Source organism: Cavia porcellus, unplaced genomic scaffold (genome assembly GCF_034190915.1).
Source record: "Cavia porcellus strain 051 isolate PalLab524CR breed Dunkin Hartley unplaced genomic scaffold, mCavPor4.1 scaffold_1, whole genome shotgun sequence".
NCBI classification, from domain to species: domain Eukaryota; kingdom Metazoa; phylum Chordata; class Mammalia; order Rodentia; family Caviidae; genus Cavia; species Cavia porcellus.
The window spans coordinates 88,298,028-88,316,519 of record NW_026947484.1 but is presented as its reverse complement, the minus strand read 5'-3'; the positions used below and the strand labels follow the sequence as shown (position 1 = coordinate 88,316,519).

The 18,492-nt window shown below is 32.4% G+C and overlaps 1 protein-coding gene across 11 annotated transcripts in view; it reads left to right on the top strand.

The window, feature by feature from the left end:
- The window catches only part of Mpdz (multiple PDZ domain crumbs cell polarity complex component), a 175,064-nt gene that overhangs the window by 66,464 nt on the left and 90,108 nt on the right, over positions 1-18,492 (top strand). For 6 of the 11 annotated variants that reach the window (XM_063251208.1, XM_063251195.1, XM_063251189.1 and 3 more), the window contains exons 13-19: positions 1,987-2,093; positions 4,149-4,295; positions 5,147-5,311; positions 6,476-6,661; positions 7,822-8,031; positions 10,100-10,219; positions 12,044-12,211. In XM_063251208.1, coding sequence (XP_063107278.1) covers positions 1,987-2,093; positions 4,149-4,295; positions 5,147-5,311; positions 6,476-6,661; positions 7,822-8,031; positions 10,100-10,219; positions 12,044-12,211 — 1,103 coding nt within the window. The remainder of the gene's footprint in view (positions 1-1,986; positions 2,094-4,148; positions 4,296-5,146; positions 5,312-6,475; positions 6,662-7,821; positions 8,032-10,099; positions 10,220-12,043; positions 12,212-18,492) is intronic. The other 5 variants (XM_063251204.1, XM_063251193.1, XM_063251229.1 and 2 more) reach the window with 2 other exon arrangements.

Sequence of the window (18,492 nt, the reverse complement as noted above, 5' to 3'; positions counted from 1 at the left end):
GATTTCTTGTCATTATTTTAAATGGATATTTGTTTGTAAAGTATCATAAAAGGGACATGTATAGGATTCACACATATCGTATTCTGCCATTTTTATAGTTGTAGGTAAAGAAATTATTTAGACTAATGTGAATATCAAGAATACAAGGAAAGAATAGAAATATTCAGAGCATGAAATTTAAGATAGTAAGTAGACATGGGTGTAGGATTATCTTGAAAGCTCAGGACTATCTGTTTTGCTCTAGTAAAGACATCTAATGAGAAATTTGTATGTTTGAGGAGGGGTTATGCTATACCTGTAATTAGGAGCCCTAGAATCTCTTTTTAACAAATAAATGGAGTAGAACTTTGTGCTTCTTATGCATCTGATCTTTTATAAGTCTCAAACACATCATAAGATATCATTGCCCCTTCCACAGAAATTTAATCCATTACACAAGTGAACAAATCATTTGAATTCTCAGTAAGATCAGAGGACAGGGCTGTCTGTCTGTTTGTCTGTCTTACCTGACATCTAGTCTTGAGCCCATTGGGAGCTCAGAATGGTTATAAACATAGGTTGGTTGCTACTTTGAAGATAACAAGAGGCATTATGGTAGCCATTGTTCATTTCCTATTATCTTGTTTTGATGTTCTGCATTCACTGTTTTGTTTTGATTGGTTCTATTCTATTTTGTTTTATTAGATTTTATTCTTTTTAAAATAAAATTTAAAAACATAGGTTGGTTGAAAATTATGAACTTCAAAATTTTAATCAGTGGCTTACTGATTTTGCACATTGTTATCCTTAATCTCACCCTCCTTAAATCCTTGTCTAGCTGTATAACACAAGAAAATAATGAGAGTGGGTGGAGATGGTAGGACTCTTATGACCCATGTCTGTTTCTCCCAGAATCATATTTAAAGATTCTGCTTCTTAGATATCTCTCTGAGTAGTGGATTTAATTTTAAAAAGAAAAAACCTTATTTGGAAGAGCAGGTAATCCTCTCTCTCTCTGTTGCCTCGGGGTTGAACTCAGAACCTCACACATGCTGCCTCTGAGCTACATCTTTACTCTCAATTATTTGAAATTATAATACCTTGTATGTAATCTCTTCTGATGATAAAAGAAAACATTTTACTAACGTAGAACATAACAAACAGGAAGAATATGCGTGGAGTGAGTGCACTTAAATTTCCACCAAAAGGGTGCAGATCACACGAAATCTGAATTTTGCAACACTTTAAATTTGGAATTGGAATGCTAAAATCAGAGAATACTGCTTAAGAGAGATTTTTTTTTAAAAGGCAGCCATTATGAGTATGGTTCTTATAGGAATAATTAAATATGAATGTAGGAATAATTGCATATGAATATAGGGATAATTGTGTATGAATTTATAATTCTTCTATAGTTTCTTGTTTTAGATAAGCATTTTAGATTCAATATTGTTTATGCAATTTGAAGATAATTTTGCTTTTTTATTTTTATTTTCCTTTTTTCCAGTTGGTGGGATTTTAGTTATAGGCTTTTGTTTTGCATTTAGTCTCAATATTTGTTTAATATATATTTTCTCAATTTTATGTAAAATTGTATGTATTATTTGTTAATTTCTTTTTCTTCAGTAATAGCAGAACCCTTTTTTCTCCTGAGTACTACATGGAAGTTAAAGTGAGAAACTAAAATCGAGTTGATACGGACTTTTATCAGAGCCTCCAAAAGACTTCCAAGTGAATCCTAGACCTACCTAGCGTCCCCATTCTTTTAAATAACAGTTAGATAATATCTGACTACTTTAATGGAAGCATAGTATAGTTAAGATTTAAAAGATATCTATTAAAAGAGAACATGGTTCTAAATTAAATTACTACAGAAAATGTAGAAATGAGAGTAACAATTGTAGGGTGAACTTGGCATAGCAGACAGGTTCTGATCACTGTGTCTGGTACAGAAGGCTAATATGTAGAGACTTGTGGTTTGTCACTTAAATGTCTTGGCCATTTTAGGATATCCATTACTCTCAGATGAGGTAGAGGAAACAGAAGATGCACAACGAGAAACCACCCTGCTGACAAAGTGGCAGAGGGTTATGGGAATTAACTATGAAATAGTGGTAAGTTGGCTTACCCTCCTAATTTTCTTATTTGTACCTGATAAAAATCATCAGACGGAGTCCGGAGGATTAGCAAATATCTAGTTTTTTTAAAAGGTGACCTCAATTTCTAATCTAGGTCTTAGAAAATTCAAGATGGAGAATGTTACACAGTAACCAAGGAGCTTATATAAACAGAATAGAATATCATCAACATTACAATATTTCTGTTAGCATAAATAATACAGGCACAAGTATTTTTTAATTTTTAAGCCTATCATATATAGAATCAAAATAGTGATAGTATTTACTTGAGAATAATATGAAACTCATCATGACCTATGTACAGAGTTAAAGAACATCATTTCTCCTCACCTTCTTTCTCACTCTTATGTATTAAGAAATTTTTTCAGAATACTTTTCTTTATGGCACCTATAACTTAAAAGTTTGTATATATAGTTGAACTATCACAATCTGCCATTCTAAAGGGAAGTTTAACAAAATTGACACCATTATTCACCTCTAGATATATACAAAATTTCTTTTGGGATTTCAAAAAGAAAAATGAAACACTATATTGTATAGAATTTTCCTTACTGCTTATATGTATATGTCAGAACAGATAAAAGACATTAGATACGAATGTATAATGTTATTAGCACTTACCAAGCCCTTCTTTACTATGTAGTATTCTTTTAATTTTCATAACAATAATCTTTTAAACAGTTATGATGATTAACCTTTAAAGTAAAATTAAGTAAGTAGATCTGTTATTACATTTTTAATTGAGTTAAAGAAAAATGCCCTAAGGTCCAGCTAAGAAATGATTAATGTAGCATGTGTGGGGTAGCGTTAAGATGACTGACATGTGTAATTGAGACTGAGATTCTTTAGGTAGTAACTGAATAATGAAGGGAGTCCATTTTTAGCCATTTTGTCACAGCCATCAGAACTAACACCAAACATCTCTGTTCCTTGTGCACATAAGTCTCTGGTGATACTCCCAGTAGTCTACCAACAGCAGAAGTGTTCCATGAGAAAAAAAAGCAAGTTGTTTATGGGCCTTGAGCTGACAAAGATAAATGAGACACAGAACTAAGTTCATATTGTTTGATGTCAGTTATGCTGCATAAGTGAAATAATGGAGAATGGTATAACAGAGAGGACTGATAAATGCTATCAATGGGGGTCTGGAAGGCTTCTCAGAGGAGGTGGCATCTAAGTTGGGTTTTAGTGGAGAGAAGAATTCATTCCGCATTACATTTCAAAGTCAGACGATTTCCACTTCTGAAAGTGACACTACTACGTAAGTTATCATTAAAATGTGAAAGAACTCTTTTTAAGGAAACAACTTCTTCTGAGTTTTTTTTTTTTTTTATCAATTTCATTAGACTGGAAATAAAAGATAAAAGTTAATCATCTGTAGCATGCATACTGATATTATTATAAGTATTGGATTCTATACAAAAATTTCCTGACATGATTCATTAGTGAATATAAGAAGCCTTTATTTACTTCTAATGTTTTCAACTGTTATTTTCCCTCAGAACAACTTAAAATCAGAGCATTGTAGGGTTGGATTGGATTGTCTGATAGTCCTTTTCTACCTGTACAACATTGGCTAAATTAACCTCTCTAGATCTCATTTTACTTTTTTAATACAAGAAGAAAAATTATTCCTGTATCTGAAAAGCAAATGAGGTAATCTGTGAAATGGGATTAGCACAGTCCCTGGCACATAGTAGTGAGTGCTAAGTATATGTCTTTTCTGTACTCTTGTTTTGGCCAGGCATTAAAGAAGTTCTAATTGCCTGCCATCTTTTATGAGCATCTCTACCCCTGCAAAACATGTTGGGTGCTTGCAGCTGGCTGCTGCTCTTTGGTATTTTTGGTTGAAGAAACCAGTAGACATGAATATTCTTTCAGAGGCAAAGCTTCAAAACTTTGCAGGATTACTATAAGGTTTTTGAAGCTTTTGCTAGAAAACTGAAAAATTTGAAATGAACATAAAATATATGCATGAGTAGAAAGAAAAGGAAGAATATATAAAAATTGTGATGATTTTCCGCTTTCAGGTGGCTCACGTGAGCAAGTTTAGTGAGAACAGTGGATTGGGGATAAGTCTGGAGGCAACTGCGGGCCATCATTTTATCCGATCTGTCCTACCGGAAGGTCCTGTTGGACACAGTGGGAAACTCTTCAGTGGCGATGAGCTTTTGGAAGTATGGAGCTATGCTTTTCTTTTCTTCCATAAATGAAACTCAAAAGGCTGCTGGGGGCTTAATATGATTAATTTATAAGATCTTATTTTAAATTTCCCCTCCTGAGAATAACAAATCTATTAAAATCCACCCAAAGCAGAAATTTCAAATCTGTATCTACATGGAGCTTCAGACCTTATTTTATGTTGGTTTTTATTTTGCTTTAAGTCCAGAGAATTTATAAAACTTACTTGGAAGAGTTTTAAATATATATTTAATTTAGAATAAGTAATCCAGTTTTCAACAGAGAATATAAAGACAAACACTGAAAAGTCTCTCCCCAGACCTTTTATAAAGTTTTCTTTATAAACATGTTTTTGCTAAGTCATTTAGGTTGGGCTTGAAGTTGAAATACTCCTGACTCACTCTCCCACAGTGCTGAGATTATAGGCCTATGTTACCATGCCGAGGAATTACAGACATGTGCAACCATGCCAGACTGTGCCAACTTCCATTTTTTATTTAATAAATGCAGTTTGTTAATTAATAATGCCAGTTTTTAATGACTTCTCTCCTTCATCCTTGTGGATATTTTCATTAGCTTACCTTTGCTAGATTCCTACATTGGCAGATAAAATGTGAATGAAACCTAATGGTTTTTCAGAGTACTTTAAAAGCTCCAGTTACAGCAAAACTCTAAACTTGTGTATAAATTGCTTTGGATAGTACTTTCACAAGTCTAACTACATTTCTGGGCTTTGCAGAACTATGGTCATCACCACAATAGTATTTGTATTTAATAAAAAATGTTTTCAGAAGAATAGTTATATTAGTAAATATTTCTTACTTGAGTAATGCATCTTTGTCTATAGGTGAATGGCATAACTTTGCTTGGGGAAAATCATCAAGATGTTGTCAATATTTTGAAAGAATTGCCTATAGAAGTGACAATGGTGTGCTGTCGTAGAACTGTACCTCCCACCACCCAGTCAGAACTGGATAGCCTGGACTTAAGTGACATTGAACTAACAGAGAAGGTATGAAACTTAGAAATGAGGCTAATCTGAATATATAATGGAAGGGATATATTATGCTAAATATCTGAGCCATTTTTTTTCTTTGATATTTGATTTCCTTGCACACCTCATGATTAGAAGATTGATCTTGATGTCAGCCAGACCAGGGTTTGAATCACAGTTGACACTCGCTAGCCTTGTGACCTGGGGCAAAAGTTACTTCATCTTTTTGCATTTTATTTTCTGTAATATTTGTCATATCGCCTGCCTCAAAGAGTTGCTTTAGATGCTAGTACAAGTAATAATATTATATGTTATCACATACAGAAATTTGTATAATTTGCTTACAATATTTCTATGGAATATATATTCATTTATCCCCATTTACAAAAGATAAAACTGAAGTATAGTGTATATAGTACACATATAGAAAAATATACTTTTATATCAATTCCAAGCCTGACACAAAAGGAATAGCTAAATTTGAGTGGACAGATCATTTTAGTATATAGGGGTCTTACTAATTTGCACACTCTAGTTTTAAAATAAGAAATTCAAACTCATAATATATGTAAAATAATTTTCTGTGACATCTAGACACACTCATTTTCCTGTCTGCTTTTCTTTTTAGATCAAAATGTCAAGTGATATTGTTAATCAGCTTTTTGGAGGATGCATCGTACATTTCTAAAGTTAAGATTTGGGCTATGCATAATTTATAGCCTAGCTAAATCTCATTTAAAATATAATGAGAGATGATAGAATTTGACCTACATTATACTTAAGGAATAATGGAATAAATTTTGAAAACTTTTAAAATATAAAGTTAATAATTTAATGGGTGATGAGAGTAGTGTAGAATAGAAAACAATTCCAAATCATGCATAGATCAAAGGCAAGAATCATATATGTCCATATACATTTTAATGTGGTATAAGTGAGACAATTACGGTAAAATAGATGGAGAGATTTGAATCTATGGTCCTATGTTGTCCATAATTGACTTAAAACAAAGACAGTCTACAAATTAGAATTTCTAATTAACATATTTTTCTAAATTTGATGTTTATACCTGCTCATGAAATTGAATTAACCTTTATTCCCTTTATTTTTCCTGGCCATGTTGGTGTCTGTGTCTGCTACTCTAGTGCCTCTGCACTAAGGGATGTCTGATGTGTTTTCCAGCCTCATGTAGACCTAGGCGAGCTCATTGGGTCCTCGGAGACAGAAGATCCAGTGCTGCCAATGCCTGATTTGAGTCAGATCACAGAGGAGGTTCAAGCACCTTTGACCATGTGGGAGGCTACCGTTCAGCACATAGAGCTGGAGAAAGGGAGCAGAGGCCTTGGTTTTAGCATTTTAGATTATCAGGTAAGTATCATCTGCTTACTTTGAGCAACTTTTTAAAAATGATGCCATATACTCAAATATATAATGTTGACTGCAAAGAAAAATGTGGCAGTCATTAAAAATATTTTGTTTTTAGTGAGTTTTTAAAAACAGTAATTTATCATCATAAAAGATTTCTTTTAACTTTGAATTCACTTAGATATTTTATTTTATTTCATTTATTTATTTGGTGCTGGGGTTCAAACTCATGACCTCCCACTTGCCAGGCAGGTGCTTATGCCGCTGAGCTAAATCGCAGCCCCACATGCAGATATTTTATAAACTCTTAGAAATTTGGGAACACAGAATACATTTTAGAAAATAACAAAATACATTTTGTTATTTGAGAAGTACATTTCTGTGTTCTTGACTGATGAATCATATTTAATTATAATTCATAAAATATTAGATATGTATTTCTTTTGTCTTATATACATAATACATTTATAGTATGATAATATTCCAGTTATTGCACTACATGTACACATATGTCTAAAATGGTCAAGTGCAACCTGTGTTCTTACCTGCTCTGTGCTGTGTGATGAGTGACTGAGGAGGGAATGCTGTCTGACCGAGCATAGCAGTTGCCCAGTGCTAGTACCAGACAGAGAGCTGGCTCAGTTCACTGCAGGGAGTTGTATCCTTGGCTTTGATTCTGCCATTACGTTCTAATGTTGAGATTGCTGTGTAAATGAAAATACTGCATCACCATATACTCTTGGATTTTTTTTCTCGTGTTTCATTTCAAAAGAATGGGTGCTACCGTTAGTACACTCACGTCCAGTAATTCCTATTAACAGTGCTATTAATAATAATAGATCTGATGTTTAGCCCTCAAGTGAGGTATAAAATTTGATGTCTCAAAATTGTAATCTTTAAGTTGTCTGTATAATATGTCTGCTCAGGAACATTAGCAAATGAGAGTGCTATTGTTTCTGGCAAACTCTTCATAAACTCCCTAATATGAAATAGACATAACTGTTACCCAAGTAATTCATTGGAAATTGTGTATAGTATTTTTTGTTTGAAGTTGTTAAGGTACTAGAAGCAGTTACTCATCAAATACAGTTGACAGGATGACCCAGAAATGGTTTTCCAATGTAAAAAGGAAATGTATTTTCATTGCTGTTCCATTTTGTTAGGATCCAGTTGATCCAGCAAGCACTGTGATTGTAATTCGTTCCTTGGTGCCTGGTGGCATTGCTGAAAAGGACGGACGACTTCTTCCTGGAGATCGCCTCATGTTTGTCAATGACATTAACCTGGAACACAGCAGTCTGGAAGAGGCAGTGGAAGCCCTGAAGGGAGCACTGCCAGGAACTGTGAGGATTGGAGTAGCCAAGCCCTTACCTGTAAGATTGGGTGTTAGTGCTTTCCTTTTATATTTGCAAGAAAAAATGGCTCGTAGGCTTTTTTTTTTTTTTTAACTTTAAGTGTTCTTGTGATTGAATTATCATTCCATGTACTTTCTACCAACATGGTTATTAGCTACATAAATATACAGATTTAATTTTGAGTGTTATTTTTAAGAGGATAAAGGAAAGAAAACAGCCAGGATATTCACAGATAAATTTGTGATACTGCTTTGTGGCTTTGTTTTGAACCTTGTTTAAATTCAGTAATAAAATCATGATGAAGGCAAAATAAAATGTTTCAAGAAACATGGATTCAAATATTAAAATAGCAGTGTATTGAGGATATTGAAAATGAATACCTTTAACAATTAATAGACTCTTTAATAATAGCAGAGTAAAATAGAACGTCAGACAGTGGCTTAAGTTATTTGATTAATTTGATCCTAACACATTTGTTGTCTACTTACTGCAGAGCAGGAAATTGAACTTTGCAAATTGGATTAATCAGTTTGTGGTCTGCCTCCTAGAAGGCAGTAGTTCCCATTATGTATGTTTCAATATTAGGAAGAACAAGTGAATTTATGCCACATAAAACAGTAGGTTTTGTTAAGTGCACAGTAACATGTACTTAACGCTTGGCACTGTAATGAAATTAAATATTAGACACATTGTCAATTTCTTAAAAAACTTTTTCCTAGTGTATAATTTAGTTTTAAATGAAAGGGTAAATGTATTTTCTCATAAGAAAATGCAAACACATAGATATATTTACCAATAAAGATTTGTTGGCAATTAACAAGATTTATTGATTCCTTTGTAAAAAGATTTAAATAATAAGCTTCATTAATGTATTTTAAAGTTAAATTATTCCGTGTACTAATTTTGCTCCACACAGAATTTCAGTAACTCATAAAAATATACTTATGAAAAAGTAAATGAGGGAGAAAAGAATGAAGAATATGGCAAACAGCTCTAAAATCAAACCAAAATTATAGAAATCATGAAAAAAGATCCAAATGAAGGGCAATGTAAGAATGAGACAGACTGTTATGAGACTGCAGATTTGTTAAAATTGATCCACAAATTTGGTTCTGGTCTTTCTGTTTGATAAAAAGAAATTGTAAACATGATTCAGTACATGTTTTTACTGCCTTTAAGAAGAAATTGTGCTGTTTTAAAAACACAATTTTCCTTTTTCTTGCTGGTTCCAAAATAAAGTTCTTATAATACAAAGTTTGCTATTTGAAATTTAATATGCATTGTAATATAGGATGATTATATCTGTGACTTTTAAGTGATGCTTAAAACATATTAAACTCGTATCTTTGGAAACAGAAGAAAAACAGATTTTTTCCTGTAATGCTTATGAGTGATACCAAAGTATGCAATTTAATATTTTAACCCATTTTATTGAAGATCAGAATGAAAATTTTTTCAGTCAGTATGTTTAGGATTACAGTGTAATAGCTCAGGACTACACTTTAAGCTGATAGTGTGTTTGTACTCTTTTTATTCTGTTTTATTTCTTACAAGCTCTGCTAAATTGCTTGGCTTCACTGTAGATTCAGTAACATTCTTTGTCAAATAAACTACATTCCTTAAAGTGATAACCTAAAAAGGGGTGCCAGAGATGAGACGATTTTTCTTTTTAGTGTTTTATTTTTCTGCACCCATTTTTCAGTCTTAATAACTTAAGATATACCTTTCACTATTTGGCCAGAATATTTGACAGTTTAAATGACCAGAAGATTATTACAATATAAAAAGTTGATTTGGATAGTCTTTTATAAGAAGAGTAAAAAATAGGTAAGATTGTCATCTGACATATGATGTTTATACTAGAACAAATATTTTCTTTAAATCTTTTCAAAAAAAGTATTGAAAATAGGTATTTGTCAAATTTATACTTATCAGTCTATATTAAAGTCATTTGGGATCATTTGAAAACGTTCCCATTTTTTACTTCTCTCCGTTCACTTTTCTTCCCCTTGTCTTCTTCCCTTCGTTCTGTTCTTCCTCACTGCTCTCTCTTTCCCATGAACTGGTACTTAAACATCATTCTCAGCAGCTGTCGCCAGAAGAAGGTTATGTTTCTGCTAAGGAGGATTCCTTTCTCTACCCACCACTCTCCTGCAAGGAACAAGCTCTGCCTACCAAAGCTCTCTGCAGGGCTGACTTGGCTCTGGTTAGTGGTCACAAGTTATCGAGGTTTCTTTTCAAATTCTTGTATGTCTTACTTTGTCTTTCCAAATATTCTAAATAAAACTTACCATATATACTCTTTGCTCTATATATTTTAGAAATTTACTGTGTACATCTTCCTTTCAACCAGATTGTGACCTATTTTTTGTACTGTGTATATTTTGGTAAGCCAAATTTTGGAGTTAATTCTTTTTGTTATTCTTTTTAAATTAAAAGCTCTTGAAGTAGCTCTTTGAAAAGTTTTATATGCAGTATATAAATACACTAAATGTAATTTTACATTACACTATTTAACATATCAGGAAATTTTTAGCACTATGTGGTCATTATAATTTAGTATGCTATTAACTGTACAATTACTATTATGTTAAATAGTACCCAGTCATAGAAAATTATTCTTGAAATGTCACAGGACACAATTATATCATTGTTTTTAAAATATCCCAAGGAACAGTATTCTCTGTACAGTTTGCATGGCTTCTTTGAACCTCTTTAAGTAAATGTCAATCAAGGAGATTAGGCCCACATTCATGGATATTTAACATTTTATACTAATAATAGTTATCCTGAATCTTCTCCTTTACCAGCTATATAATGTTGGATTGATCACTCATTTTCTTTGAATCCTAGTGTTTTATCTCTACAATAATTATGCAAATTGAGTTTTAGAATGTCCTAAGATTTTACGGCAATAGATATACCAATTATATTGAGCTGTTCCTTCTTAAATATTTTTACAATAAATTTTATCGATAATAATCATGGCACAAGACAATTTATACCATATATCACAATAGCAAATAATAGGCATTATCTGGTTTATTGAACATAATGTACATTAATAAAGATAAACCTCTCCTTAGTGACTCACTAGTGAGCTGAACGTGTACTTAAACGATGTGAGCAGGCCATTGACGTATGTATTTCAAGTGAAGATCACTTTGAAGTAGCCTGCCTTGTATTTTAAAAGCTTTTTTGATGGTACCTTCTATAATGTTATAGTGCTTCTAATGTCTTCTAAACATATGAGCTGAAATAACAAAGAAATAGAATATGTGGAATTCACTATCAGGGTAACCAGAAAATGCTGATGAATGAGAAATTGTGAGCAGGAATAAATTACAAGTGTCAAACTCAATATGACTTTTTCCTGAGGTTTGCCACAGAGATAGTAATAGAATTTTTAGATAATATGTGATGAAATTCCCGATCTCATTCTATGCGAGTTTCCTAATAGAAGATTGTAAGCCTACAGCTTCATCGTAACCACATGATACTTAGATCCCCTTGTTAGAATAATTTTAGAATGAAATCAGATTTTTTTTCTTTTCATTTGTATAACTTCAAATTGTTGTAAACTCTAACTAAAGGTGAATTAGCTAAAATACATAGCTTTCAAAACTATAATTGCTTTCCTGGGTTTTTGAATGTTTATTTTAGTTGAATAGAAGCGAGAACTTTATCCTTTTTATTAAGTAGTGAGAGTTGGTCATATGAACTTGAAAAAAGCAATTTATTTTCTTTAACTTTATGTTCATATTTAAAATTGATTCTGATCTTTCATTGTTGATTTAGTCTTTCACTAATAAAACTAAAATAGACATCAGTGCCAACACTCTGTTGTAGGAGGGGTGCCTTGTTTGTGTTCTGCTGCTTAGTCAGTCTGATGTGCCCCAGAGGGTGGAAAGAGCGTGCAGCAAACAGGATAGAAAAAAGGAATGAGACCAGTGTATCTTGTGGTCTCAGCTAGAAACTGTAATAATTTGTGGTAAAACAGAATTCCTCACTGATACTATTTTATTCCTAGGTGGATACACATGATCCTGAAATAGTAGATGAATCTACATTTGAGTGCCAGTACTCTCCTGATAATGACAGTGTCTACTCTACCCAAGCCTCTGTCTTATCATTCCATGGCAGTGCTTGCAGTGATGGTCTGAACTACGGCCCCTCCCTGCCATCCTCTCCTTCCAAGGTATGAAGCAAAAGCCGTTTTATTTATGAGGGGCCTTTGTAAGTAACTTTCCAGAGTTTAAGGGAAAGCTGTGGGTCGCATATTAAGAGACATTATATTTCTCCAACTGTGGATTCACCATCAGTACAGTTTCATTCAGCTGGTGTTGATTATTTTTCAGATTAGTATGACTTTAATTTTTATATCTGTCAGGCAAAGTGTAGACACAAAGGTTCAAAGTTTTGATTAGAAGTTTCATGTCAGAAAGAAAGAATTTCCTTTTTACCTTTTTATTGGTACCGGGGATCGAACTCACGACTGCCTGCTTGCAAGGCAGGTGCTTATGCCGCTGAGCTAAACCTCCAGCTCCCAGAAAGAAAAAGTTTAATGAAATGTATTTTCCAAGTTGTGAGTTTTAACAGTATTTATGGAATGGAAAAATTATAAGAATAACATTTTCTTAAATGTTTGTAAAACTTCTGCACATTTGTATAGTAAAATATTTTATGTATTTAAAATTTTCTAGCTAAGACAAACTTAATTCTGTATTTTTATATAAAATGATACTAAATAATAATTTGTATAAAAATCAGAGAACAAAGTATGTTAATTAAGTTTATTTACTGTTTGATATATCTGTATTTTAGAAATAAATTATTAGCATAAGTGCCCCAACACTATCCATTTTCATGGTTACATACTCTATAAATTTTAATAAGTAATGATTTAAACCTATCTAAACTTTTAAGTACAAAATGGGCTATTTTGTACTTTAATTTGTATTTAATGATAACTAATGCAATTTAGTACATTTTCTACATACTGGCCACTTATTTTTCACATTTTACAAACAATCTTTCATATATTTTCACCACTTTTATATTGGTTACTTTCAGATGAATTGAGTATTTTATATATCTGGAAATTAATGCATAAAGCAATTTGATACATATTTTACAAGTGTATATTAGTGTAGAGTGAAAATGGCATGGTGATATTTCTCAGTAAAGAAATTTTGCTTGTTCAAAAAACGAAACATAGAAACTTAGCTGTATATATCATTGATTGATTGATTGAGACAAGGTCACACTATGCAGTTCGAGCTGGCCTTGAATTCACTTTGTAGCCAAGGTTGATCTCAAACTCGCAGCAATCCTCCTCCCTCAGCCACCCACGTGCTGAGATTGCAGGTGTGCACAACCACGCCTGACTTATATGTATCATATTATTTTAAGAGAAAATATGAGTGAAGAAATACTGGTAATGTTCATATCTGTTTAATCTAGATATAGTGTTCATATGTAGATACATTTTCATTTTTTATATTGGAAATATACCATAAATATACTTTAAGATAAGAAGATTGGACAATCATTTTTTCTTAAATATATGCTATTTTGTGCATAGAGTAAATGTACTGTAGGAGTTTCATTTATGAAGATACTAGAATTTTTATATTTGTATTTTTATAGGTCTAGCACATTTTCTCCCTTTCCTAAATAACAAGTATTTTGAGGCCAGAACATGTCAAAAGCATTTTGTTTTTATGTTCAAGGTGTACCTGTTATCCTTACAAATGGTGCTGGGCAATCTTCTTGTATTGGTTTGCAAGGTATAATCTTGAGTGGAGCAGCTGTTCTCTCCTACTGCACCCGAGACTGTCTGGCTGGCTGTGTCCTGTCTGGAATATGTTCAGCCTATACTGGCCTCGGGGCTGGAAGCTGAGTTCATCTCCTAATGGAATCTCTTAATCCACAGCATAGCATACTTCTTCTTGCCAGTAGGACAGATTGCATTGTTTAACTTAGTAATTGTTACTTAAAGGCATTGCACAATGTGCATACTGAGAAGCATATATTTTACAGGACAAATGCTGGTTGTATGTAGCACAACATATTGGCTTACTGAACTGTGTTTGCCTCTTATTTCATTTTTTTTTTCCCTAAGCAGTTTACTCTTTTGTCAAAGCAAATTTGGCAAGCTGGTCTAACAACTGAAAGATTTAAACTGCAAAACAACAAAGCATTAATGAGAGTGTTCTAAAACACATTGTAAAACTCCTATGTGCTGTTTCTTAGAAAATAGAACTGTTCTTTCCTGCATCATGATGTATCTCTGAAAATCTAGTGTTCGTTCCTTATTTGAGTACACCTTTTTGAGTACTTACATGTTTACTACAGAATTTATCCAAATAAAAAAATTACATAAAGTAATCTTCCTTATACAAATTATTATTATTTGCATTGGATTCACCTTAAAAGACAGGATAATGATTTATTATGGAATTTAGAATTGACTCTTTCTTGAGAAATGATTTTGCAGTAAGACTTTTAAATTTATAAAATAAAACTATCATGTACATAATTATTTAACTATATGGTATACATGGATATCTTAAGAAAACAAGATTATCTCCATACTTATTTGAAAGGATAAAATAGACTGTGAGGCCTCCAGCGATTCCTTAGACATTTGACTTTGTTAAGTATAATCATGTGGCCATGAAAGGATACATAATTTTACCTTTCTCTTCTCGTTGGTGAGAGGTCTTTTGACCTTGGACAAGTGTGCTACCTGACGGAAATTTTAAGAGCTAGCCAGGGAGCATGGACTCACTTGGAAGGAAGCCTTTGATTTGTTTGGTTGGTTGATTTACTGATTGATGATTGATTGATTGATTGATTGATTGTGATACTGGGGATTGAACCATGGGCCTTTGCACTGTACTGTACTGAGCTACATTCCCAGTCCTTATTTGTTTGTTTGCTTGTTCACATTTTATTTTTTGACAGAATCTTGCTAAATTGCCAAAGGTAGACTTATTTTTATGTTCCTCTTGCCTCAGCCTCCTAGAGTGCTGGAGATTATAGGCATGAGTCATGTTTAGCTATAGCTTTCTTGTGCAGTGTAGAATTCAGAACTGTGCAGGAGTTTAAACAGCAAGGAGCAGCTGTTCATTTTGCTCCTGTTCACCACAAGTCTCCCAATCAGGGCCCATTCTACTTTTTCTAAACAATTTTTCTTAATGTGTGTTTGCAGTGAATAACATTTACATTCCTTGTGTAAAATTGGCACATGTACATAGCATATTGTTTTTATTTTAAAGAGGATAAAACAATAAAACCAGTCAAAACAAACCAATGTAAGAGATATAGGACTTCAAAACATTATCAACAATAGTTACCCTAATGCCTTTTGACATCTTCAGAGTAGCGGCAGATAACTTCAGACATAGTAAAAATCAAACAGAACTGAATAGAATAGAAACAAAAAAAAAAAAAAAAAACCAAAATAATGTATGCAATAATGGACTTCAAAAGAAGCCAGTAGTAAATCCAAAATTGCTACCATAGTACAATTTTTTACTTAGTGTTAATCTAACAAAAATTACTGTTTTTACATGTGCATTTAGAATGTTGATGGTTCTTCTTTTAGAAAAGTTGGTATCTAAAAACTAATTAAACCACTCCAATTAAATGAGTACTGATTGTAAATATCCTACTGACAAAACTGGAGGCTCTCAAAGGTATAAAAGATGTTGCCTTTTCTCATCGTGGAGTCAGTGCATGGTGAGTAAAGGAAGTGCATCATATCTCAGAATGAGAAGAGGATCTCAGTAAGCTGAAGCAATAGTGCCTGCAGTCCTTTTTTTTAAAGTGTAACAAAAATTCTCTCATCTGTTGCTTATTGGAAAAACGTGGGTAGTAATATTTAGCTATTCTGTATAAAGTTATTATTTCAATTCCTAGGGTGTGCAAGTATAACCTTAAGCATTTTATTTAAGAAATAGAACTTTTACATATGTAAATTTGATATTTTAATCTAACCTCTCCCCTATTTATCCCTGAGAACAAAAATGCAAGACCTGATTGACAGATACAGTATGATGAAACTTAAATTTAAAAAATAATTACTGTAAGAGCACATTGCCATGAACCCCCCCCCCCAAATATTTCCATCTACTTCAAACACTTACCTCATTCTTGCCAAATGAATTAGGTCTGGAAGTTCTCTTTTGTGAGTCTTTAGGAGGTGTGATAAAAGTATGGTGAACATTACTACAAAATACCATCTAATGAAAAGACAGACTGGTGGAAACATTAAGCTGTGATCTCATTCAACCTTATCCACCAGAACTGGCACCATGTAACTTCCGGCTCTTCCTCAAATTCAAAAATGGTCATGAAAAGTAAATGTTTTAAATTGTTTCAGGACAAGGCAGCCATGACAACACAACTAAAGACACAAGAAAGATCCTCCACAACTGCTTTAGAAAGTAGCAGGACAGATGGGATAAGTATTCAAAGTGAGGGGAATATTTTGAGGTTGATTAATGCAATTTACCTTTTATTGTAACAATTTTTAAACATGTAAATGTAAACTGTATTTTTTGATCACACTTTGTGTATCATGTGGAGGCAAATATTAATTTGGACCTTTTCGAAGCCTTCAGTTTAGGTATTATGATGCACTAGAAAATTTAAATTATTATTTTGCGTTTTATGTGGAAGAACTTGTTTTTCTTTTGGATCATAAGACTTTTAAAAATAAAACTCCGTTGTGCAGCAACCAAAAATATTTCTGTAGTGGGAGTATGTTGTCTACTGTGTTGATTAGCTGTTTCTTTTTTATGAGTCTGTGTTAACTCCTTCATGAATAATACATGGAAATTTCTGTTACACCATTTTCAGCAAACACCAGCTAACAAGGCTGGCTTGACCTCTTTTTCTTTGAAAAGCAGTTTTGCTTATTATCTTCATTTGAGGCATGAGTGAGATGATTTATGGCTAATTATAATAATTTAGTAATACTGAAGGTAGCCAGGTCTTTAGTAAATACATTGTTATTTTTCTTAAGAATAAAGTAACAGCTAGGTGAATGAGACAGCAGGTCATTTAAACTCTGAGAATGTAGAACATATTACTTTGCTATCAATTGTTCTTGAAGCGTGTAAAGCTATTAATTGCTCAAATGATAGACCAACCACATCCATTCTTTGTTCCAAGAATATCTGATAATTTCAGAGATAGTAACTTCCACTTAAGACAGGAAGTGTAATAAATTATGTTGCAGAAGTTAAATTCTTCATTTATAAAACAGAGACCCATTTCTCATACTAAATGTGAAATAAATTCTAGAAGACTTAAATGTGAAAAACTGTTATATAAAAATACAACAAAAATCCTGGAAATACTTCATTAACTTTGTGCAGAGGAACAATTTATGAATCAATATGCATAACCCAAAGCCGTAAAAATTAATAAAAAAATAAAATTTACACATTTGATTACATAAGGAGTTTAATTTCTGCATGAGCAAAATGTTATGAATATAAACTTAAAAGACAACAGACAAAAAATATTTGCAGTGAATGAAATAAAACACTATATTCAGAATAGGTCACTGACTATAACAATTAAAAATCCCCTGATAAATTGTTTCAGAAGTATTTTAATATATGTGCTTATTCACTGCATTTATACTGCTGGTTTAAAGTTTTGTGCTATTATGTTTCTTTTTTGTAACAATCATTTTTATCCATGTCTTATATTCTGAGTAATTACTTTAAAGATAATGATACAGTGTATTGGCTATTCTCACTGTCTTATTAATTTGTTATGAAATTTTGTTTTATTTTCACATAAAATTAAAGTGAATGAAATACATGAAGAGAGTGTTCATGAAATATACACAAATGGACTAATTATCAGGAGCTAATGCAGAAAGTTTTGTGCTATTATGTTTCTTTTTTGTAACAATCATTTTTATCCATGAAACACTGCAGAATATTATTTCTTACAGACCAGATTACCAAACTAATCTCTAGTTGTTGAGATTAGTTAATAGGTATTCCATTTTCTCTTTTGTGAGAGAAAATTACAAGATATTTTGGCAATGTATACCAACATTTTAAGTTTGAATATCATTGGACCTTCCACTCTAATCCTGTAGAAAATACATTTTCTCACACATATGAAGTCGTATAATATAAATAACTGCAAAACCTAAAAACTATTGGATATTTTCATTTTTAAGATCTGTTTTTAATATTTTGTGGATATTAGCTTTGTCTTCCAAACACTCCTATAGTAGATCCTATTATTTTTTCCAAATTAATAGGTAAGAAAACCAAAGTAAAGCCAGAAGTGTGTAGTAATTTGCCAAAGCTCAATTAACTACCTGTGATCTAGCAAATGTATTCCAGTGCCTCCCTACTTAGGAATAATTTTACTCATAAGAAGATTAGCTTTTTTTTTCCTTAGAGGGAAATATCTCAAGAAGAAATAAATTGTTCCATTTAA